Genomic DNA, 8,878 nt, shown 5'->3' on the forward strand with positions numbered 1-8,878 from the left:
CATACCATATCAGAGGTGGCTACTTGCCAGCTTTAACGCTTCTGCAGACTTGTCAATGCAGAATTTTCTAACACTGCAGTTTGTCGGTCCCCAGATGACCTCCAGCACGACGCGTCGATGGAACAAGGACGTAGACCGCTCGCTGTACGGCTCGCGTGAATATGCCTCCAAGAACCCCGCCCTGAGTCCCATCACTGAGAGGCTGTCCTTCATCAGTCAGTCTCCAACAGCACAAGAGACTCCTTCAATCAGCTGTAAGGGTAAAAGAAAAAAAAAAAAGGAAAAAAAAGTTGCCAGTGTGTGATTTAGCCTGTGGTTGGAGACGGTATCAATGTCTGGATGTCAAACTTTATTTTAGTCCCTAAAAAATAAGAACCTTTGGATTCAGGGGAAACCAGCAGAAACATTTTTTTTCCTGAGATTTTTCTTTTGTCCTGATTTTTCTTCACAGCTCCAGATCAGGAAACCCAGCTGAATCCTGAGGTAACGAATGAAACTCAAGTGATACACGACCTCGCTGTGACAAATGCCTCAGAAACCACTGTAGAAGATTCTGTCACATCGCCCAGCTTGAGTGAAAAAAGTGCCGCCGGGCAGGACAGCAGGCTGTTGGTGGTGAGGGTCAGAGGAAGACGACTGAAGAAAAGGAAGGTCAGTGTCGCTGACAGTGACCTGACCAGAGGAGAGACAGAGCAGCAGCTCTATGAAGAGCAAACCACTACAAGCCTTGAGCTATCAACGAGAACCCCTTCTGTACATGAAGAGAGACAAGAAGAGACTGTAGAACTTTGTGCCCAGACCTCTGCAGATACGCCCTGCACAGAGTCAGAATGTCACGTGAGTGCACATGTACCTACTTCAGACTGCCCGAACAACACAGAGCCAGCACAAGGGAAAGCCAAGCGAGGCAGGAGGAGCTCTGTAAGCAGCTCAGTGACAGCAGAGCAGGAGAACTATGTAAAGAAGCACCAAACCAGCTCTGAAGAGGAGGAGGAAAGACAGGGAGACCAAGCAGCAAGCTCACAGGAAAACATCCAGTCAAGCTCTGATAGCCAGGAAGAGGGGGAAACAGCTCATGTGGACCTTGCTCCCTGGCAAGCTGACTTTAATTTTGAGGATGTGTTTAAACCAGTTTGCACTAGAGGGCAACGCTCAGTGCGCCGCAGCCTGAGAAACCAGAGCAACGCTGAGAACAGCAGCAGTGCAGGGCTCACCTGGCTGCCTCGTACCTCTCCCGAGTCCAGCAAAGAGACCCGCAGGAGGACCCGGGGCCGTCGGCTCAGTGCTGCTCTGCCCAGCCAACCTTCACTCCCTGAGGAGGCAGGAGATGCCTCCTGAGATCATTTACCTAACTTAATGAACTGAGATTAAGAGGGAATAAAAAAATACATTGATTACACCTCCACACACCACTGATTCCCCAAAAGAGGAGACTGATTGTTTCACACTTAGCTAAAACATTGATTTTTTTTTTTTCTCTTTTGTTTCTTTCTCTGTGAATTATTAGAGATGACCAGCAATTTGTGAGTGGTTTCCCTCCAGTAACTAAGCTAGTCAATATGCTGAGAGCTCAATCATCTCTGCTGACCACCTAATCAATATCGTGGCACTCAGCTGGTAATCACAGTGCATCTTCAGTCTGCCTCTACAAAGTCACTGGATCAGGCAATGAAGTCAATATCTGCTCCTGAGGCTGGATGAAGATGGCTGTGTCGCATTCACCAAATGTGTCAGCCAAAGGCAGGCGGGCTTTACACAGAGAACTTAAATGAATGTGCTCAAGTAATTCTGCTTAATTGTGATTGGCGGTTGTTGTTGTTTTTTTTTTTTTTTTTTTTTTTTAATGATCTAAACAGTTGTGGTTAGTGAAATGTCAAACTGTACCTTACAAGCATCTGCTTCTAAATATATTGCCTCCATGTAAAGATGGCACATTAGAACAAACTGTGTTCATTTAAAAGGATGCTTTAGATTCATTTAGAGCGAATTAATCCAGATAATAAAGCAGCCGCTTGTCTCCACAAACGTGACGTTCCAGCTGTGTGTGGTCACTCGAGTTCAAGTGCAGCAGCTTTCCCTTTAGCATAAACCGTCCTGTTCTGTATTTTAAACATGGCCAAATGCCTGAAAGTAAATTGACCTCTAACCTCCACCCAAGTTCCAGCGGTTATTGATTTTTAAAATCTGTTGCTCAGTACCGGCTCCATCCATCTGTCACAGAGGGCAGTAACAAATCGAGTTTCAGATTCAGTTCACAAAGGAAAATTGGCTCGCAGAATGATGCATGACTGTAATCTATCCATCACTGAGTAATTGACTGCCTCCTTTTACATCAAGTCAGTCACTTGGCTGAAGGACGACAGAGGTTTTTGGCCCCCCTAGTGATCTGCCAAGGCCTTTTTCTGCTCTCTATTCCCACCGGAAGACAGATGGACAAAATCATAAACCCACTAATGTAATGTTGTGTGGCTGCAGTGGGGCCACACTGCCATCTGGTGGCACTCTTGCAGAATTCCTGCTTATTGATGTGCCGCTCCTGGGAGGGTGCATCAGGAAATGATGCTACTGTCAAGAGTGGGAATAATATAAATGTGTGGAAGTTCAGCTTTATGGATGGCTGCTACTGCTTGGAGAGAGAAAAAACACACAGACTAGGCTCGTGTGTGTGCGTTTTTCTGCTCGACTGTGACACTGTGTGTTTGTCTACTTGTATCATCTTTGTAAATGTGCAGTTTATAGAGTTGAAGCCAAACTGCTGCACCTCTATAATATGAGTGGGTGTTGGGTGTGTTGTCTGTGAGAGAGAGCGCGGGAGTGTGTGTGTACGTGAGGGGTGTGAAGCCCCTGTCCCTGGCAGACGGGCATACTGAAGGCGGCTTAACACAAGAACAATGGGGTCCTTTGACCAAAACGACACCCCCAAGACATGTGGCCTCCTGTCACCGTGGCAACCCCCCATGGGACAGAGAGCGGGATGACAGCTGGAGAGGAGGACTTACAAAAATGGAGTCCATTTCTTTCCACTGAAGCTCTCCCGGCTCTATATCTTTTCCCCTCTTCCCCCGGGCCTCCTCTACACTTTGGCCCTGGTGAATGCAGGATACATCTCATTTTACAGCTCCGTGTGATTGACCTTACAGGCTTCACTTGCCACCTACAAATCCTCCAGAGGGAAAAATAAATAAATTAAGAATCAGAGCCAACAATAAATCAGCTCTTTATTGGCTCTCGTTACTGTCCGTAATAAGAGCGCATTGAGCGTCGCAGACAAATACGCGGCTGAGCCACAAGATTTCACACTCGCTCTGCTCTTGATTTTACGCCTCATTTTAAAACGGATGATCACTTTCTGTACGAGCACAAAGAGACATAATCAGTTATTTGTACTTCCAGATTTAGAGACCTTGGTCTTTCAATTAGTTAATTAGTAACTGAATGGTATTAAGTTGTCCCGCTGCCTCTGGCCTTTCTGCGCTCTGTGCTGCGAGCCTTCTATTATTGATGTTCAGAGGCACGATCTCTAAGCCATACACAGCTCTCCTATGGAGCTGAAGACAGCAGGAGGAGGGCGACAAAACAAAAGGCAGGACAACAGCAAGAGACCCTCGAGCTACTCTGTTTGGTTTGCTGTCCCAGTGTGTCTGCATGCTGCGACTGGCTCAAACCTGTTTAAGAAAGCTGCCTTTACACACAGAGGAGAGGGCGTAGTATAGATTCTTCATGCCTAATCTAGGAATCCAATACTGGGAGCATATTAGGACATCGTAATCGGTCATTTAGCGCTGCTACTTTAAAGCAGCCTTGGATTAAAGTTGGGCTCAGAAATTTTAACAGTGGAGCTTTAAATTTAATTTCCCTTTTAGTCTAAGACTAGGGTTAATCCATGTGTGGGAAAGTGTCTGCACAATTACAGCTGTGACTAACAATTGGGTAATCTGTCTCATCCCCCCCAAAAGTGTCCATAATCATAAAGAGAGCGTTTACTTTTTCCATAATTCCTGTTTCCATAATGGTTGATCCAACGTTATGGACAGCTATTTTTAATGCAAATGTATATTTGTAGTGTTGTTCATATTTACAGAAAAGCAGGGAAAGAAATATTAAAACAATTTTTCCATTAAGATGCCAAATTGCATTTCTTTATTTTCATTCCTGAACAGAAACATTAGTTGTTGAATGTTATGCTTGATTCATTTCGGACTTCTAAGAGAAGTCCATAGTGTTTTTTCTGGTATAAAAAAATGTGATTTAAGTCATTTTTAGTTTTAATGTTTTTGACAGATTTCTAAAAGTTTTGTTTTCTTGTTTTTATGACAAGTGGTCTAATAAATCAGTTAAGCACATATATACACATGCATATAGTGCTTTTCTACTCTAATCTGGTCAGAAACACAGCTAAGGTGCAAGAGTTGCTAATCCTTAATCTTTCTCAAATTGGAGAAGCTCGCAACTTCCTGCAGTCTACTTCTCTCTGCCCAGCCAAACTGGCCACAGCCTCGGGCAGAGAGGTAACCAAAGCGCAATAGCCAATATAAATGGGGTGCAGGTGTGCATTTTAGTACCGGTTAAGTTAATTAAAAAGAATCTTTGCACATGTGAATGCTTGGAAAAAAAAACAAAACGCTCAAATCTACAGACAACATCAGCGATGTTATGTGTCGTTCTAACTGTTTGTAGTTGAGTCTGATGTCTTTATTTTCTTCCAGAAGCCTCCTGTGTGTTAGGGGTGTGATGAATCAGGGGAATACCCAATTAGACAGCAAACGTGGGTGTCATCGTTTCCAAACATGATGTGTTTCTATTCATTCACACTAAAATGCAGTAAATTCTCCTGTAGTGCTTCTCACACACTGGAGTCGTCTGGATGTTAGGCATGAATGTAGGAAAGATCTGAGTTCTAACCGAAATATGCACGGCCCTGTGGAGGTCTTTCACATAGATGAGAGACGGTGAGAGCACCCCAGCAGTCAGGTCACTCACATGCATGACAGCCCACTAAGTTTGTCTACAGGCACCTGAACAACTCGGACCATGAGAAAGCTCTATTGGAACAGATTTGAGTGGTAATGCACGTGTAAACAAAGCTGTGTAACTAGTTAAAGATTCAAAACTACACGCAATGAAACGGCGAGCAAGGGAAGAGTACCAAAGCGGCATTAGAGAGGTTGCCGTTGTGCCAGGAGAAATTAAAGGAGAGGAAGTAAACGATGCTTCCAGCATTATGTGTGTTGACGAAACAGAGCTCTGCAGTCGCATACCTGCGCAAATCCTCACTGTGTCTGGACTCGATTTATTCTCAAGTGATACAAACGAGAAAAACCCCGGGTGTTCAGATGAAGAACAGAGGCGCTCACTCGAATGTTAATTCTTCAAACGCGCTTTTAAAAAATCTAACAGGCTCCATTTGATTGATGTTTGATGATCTTTGTGTTGTAATCAGAAAGATTTCATCATCTTGTAGGGAAGATGATTAAATTCATTTTTCACCTAAAAATTCTACACACAATACCTCATGATGACAAGGTGAAAAGTTCTTGTAAGTTTATTAAACAAAAACTACAAAATTTCCATTGATCATCTATCAGATGTTTCTGCTACTTAAGTGAAGTCCACCTGTGGTAAATTCAGTTGACTGGATGTGAGCCCAATAAGCACACAACTGTCTACATAAGGGCCCATCGTTAACGGTGCATGTCAGAGCACAAACCAAGCTGTGAAGTCCAAGGAACTGTCTGTAGACCTATGAGACAGGATTGTATCAAGGCACGGATTTGAGGAAGGGTACCGGAAAAGTTTCTGCATAATTGAGGGTCCCAGTGAGCACAGTGGTCTCCATCATCTGCAAATAGAAGAGGTTTGAAGCCACCAGGACTCTTCCTAAAGTCTCTAGACTCTTCTGAGTTAACGGGGTAGAGTGGGCTTAATCGAGATGCTTGGCCTGAATGCCAAGCATCGGATCTGTGGGAAACGAGGCATCGCTCATCTCCTGGCCTGCTACAATGAAGCATGGTGGTGGCAGCATCATGCTGTGGGATGCAGGGACTGAGAGACTAGTCAGGGTCAAGATGAATGCAGCAGAGACACCCTTAATGATAACCTGCCCTAGAGCACTATGGACCCCTGACTTGAACCGGAACCTCAACATCTCTGGAAAGTTCCATGGGTTCCACAACTCACGACAACACTTACAACATTAGTTATTTCTTTCTTTTTTTTATACTGTAGTTATGTTTGAAGTGTTATTAGGTAAGGAAAATTATATCTAATAAATTAAATTTTACCTTAAATTATAAAATGTTATAAAGCACTATCCAAAGACATGTGTTTAGCAGACTGTTTTTCAACAGGTGTTTTGAAATATAATCATTTAAAAAACAGGAAAACAGTTTTCCAGGGAGAATTTTACACATGCTGTAACACACAGTGGCAGACGCTTGGAAACCTTAAAATAACTAGTGTACAAATTGCCTGCTCAGGTGTGTTACTCCTTAACAGAGCACATTCAAGACCATTTCTTTTTTTGGCTTTCTAACATCCACACTCACACTTTGGCAGTGTCCAGCATTTTACAACAAAATGTAAGTCATAGTACAAGGATAGGTGTGTATAGCTATTTGCACTTAGCCCCCTCTGTGTACTAGTCTACTCACTAAAGCCCTTCTCAGTGCAGGAGGTGACCCAGATCAAGATCTGCTGTGGCTGGCTCCTCTGTGAGAAATGGGCATGGCTGACACATGTCAGCCGTGATAAATGAGCAGGTGTTTAGGTCAGTGTTAAGTAAATGGAGTCATTATTGATGACCTCAGAGCCCCCCTGTGTGTTGCCAGTATCAGTGATGACTTCCAGGCGCCACGCTGCAGTACAAGGGAACACTGTGTTGTGATTCTGGGGGTCAGGTGAGGACTCGCTGCCTCGGGGAACACACTGCACTGTCTACCACAGTAGCCTGGACCGATGACCTCAAAGAAGGAAGCTCACCAGAACTGGAGCACTCGGGCGGCCTCTGTGCAGACTGTTTGTGACTTAAACCTGCGATGGTTGTGTCAAAACTTACTTTCTTCTTCTGTTGTCCTGTGGGAGCGGGCAACCGGGTTTGTGTCACCACTCAGTGGAGCTCCAGTGCCACAAGTCACTGATCTGTCATAGTGTTACATGAAGTGCATGAATGGTTATTTAGACATGCATTAAACACATACATGGTATTATCAGCAGGCAGCTGCCCTCAAAGAGACAATCTGGAGATGACTGTATGTCAATAAAACCCAATTTTCATCACCTTACTCAACTTCAAACCCATTAAAAATCTATTAACTATGGTTAAAATCCAGGTCTGTGCAGGAAACCAACCTTTTTTAAGTCAGTAAATATGTATAATGTACAATCATTCCACCCTGGAAAAAGAAAAGTTCAGAGAAATCATTTTAAAAAATGACCATGAAACTTAAGCCCATGATGAGTGGATGGACAATTTTGACCACAACTGTATATCAGCACCTTCTATGCTGCCAAATAGCGACAACCATAACTGTCCTTTTTTGAGTCGTGATAAAGGCTTTTTCATGTTTTCATGGATTATTTTTAGTGGGTTGCTGGTGCTGCAGCAATCCACATTCACTTCCATCTTGACCAATAACCGCACATATCTACACTGAAGTAGAAGCTTAAAAAAAGATGCACAAAATGACGTTGTAGGAGGTTTGGTCCCTAGTTCCTGCAATGAAGACACACAGAAATACAGTGTTTTCCTTCAAAAGTTACAAGAACTTCAGAAGTTCCATATCCATTAATTAGCACGGACACCTTCATTTAGTGATGCCACATGATGAAAAAGTAGTGACATTAAAAAAATGTTTGATTAATTCTAAGATGTCCAACCCAAATTTCATGGCCATCTATCCTCAAGTTATTGAAATATTCCACTGTCAGCACAAGTTGAAACATGAAAGGATCGAAGGCAGTCTATCTAATTTGCAATAAATTGTAATAAAACTAAATTAAAAGAAATGTGACAGTGGATTGACTGGTCCAGACTAATAAAGTTTAATCGTTGTCATTCAGTCGTTATGCTCCTTGTCATCGACAGAGCCTTGATGCTAGCGTAACAGTATCATAGACTCCATGTAGCCATCATGACATAAGCCACTGCTATGAAAAGTCCCATTGTGATGTTTCAGTATTTGCCGATGCAATCATGGACTAAATGTTGGGTCTAGCTACTTACCATTCACACCAATACGCTTCTATGCAATCTGACTTCTTTTTTTAAATCAGACGAGTCGCCCCCTGCTGGCCATCAATAAGAATATACACTGGAAGAGTCCAGTTTTGCAGTCTGCGTGCAACAATCTATAACGAAGCCAAGAACCTCCGAACTCCGAAAAGCCACTTGAAACGCATCCCACATTAAGTATCCCGAAAACCTGTTCAACACGAGTTTGCACGCTGCTCTGTCGCTGCCGATACTGCGGGCAGGAAACGTGTATGTGGAAAAACCTGGATGGATAAGACACGATATTATCATCACTCTCCACTGCTGTATCTCTCCATATGAAAAACACAGCAGGCCCTCTGTCACTGTCACCTGCGTTAGATACCGCCATCCAGAAGGACTCAGAGTATTTATCAGCTCCAGCACGATGAGTATAAGCACGCCACGTTATTATACGTCTCTCAGGATAATCTGTGACTTTCATTTACATCGATATGATTACATAACACGCTCCATCTGTTGCTTGTTGCTAGCACAGGGGGGAGACAAACATGCATAGCTTTACACAGAGAGGAATCTAATTATTCAATTAGGGACTGTATTGAATGACTAACTGATTCACTGCAGTTTACATAATGACAACACAGATCACTACTGCCTCTGTAATGC

At 43.4% G+C, this 8,878-nt stretch overlaps 1 protein-coding gene across 2 annotated transcripts in view; it reads left to right on the forward strand.

Annotated features, from left to right (window-relative positions):
* cdca2 (cell division cycle associated 2) overlaps positions 1-4,121 on the forward strand; it is a 30,817-nt gene extending 26,696 nt beyond the window's left edge. Inside the window, exons 13-14 of one of the 2 annotated variants that reach the window (XM_084946712.1) lie at positions 95-260; positions 452-4,121. In XM_084946712.1, the coding sequence (XP_084802838.1) occupies positions 95-260; positions 452-1,338 (1,053 nt within the window). In that variant the 3' untranslated portion in view covers positions 1,339-4,121. The remainder of the gene's footprint in view (positions 1-94; positions 261-451) is intronic. The other variant, XM_084946713.1, reaches the window with a different exon arrangement.
* The last annotated feature ends 4,757 nt before the right edge of the window (positions 4,122-8,878 follow it).

This window comes from Perissodus microlepis, chromosome 12, assembly GCF_051167445.1.
Source record: "Perissodus microlepis isolate ML-2025 ecotype Zambia chromosome 12, ASM5116744v1, whole genome shotgun sequence".
Lineage (NCBI taxonomy): Eukaryota > Metazoa > Chordata > Actinopteri > Cichliformes > Cichlidae > Perissodus > Perissodus microlepis.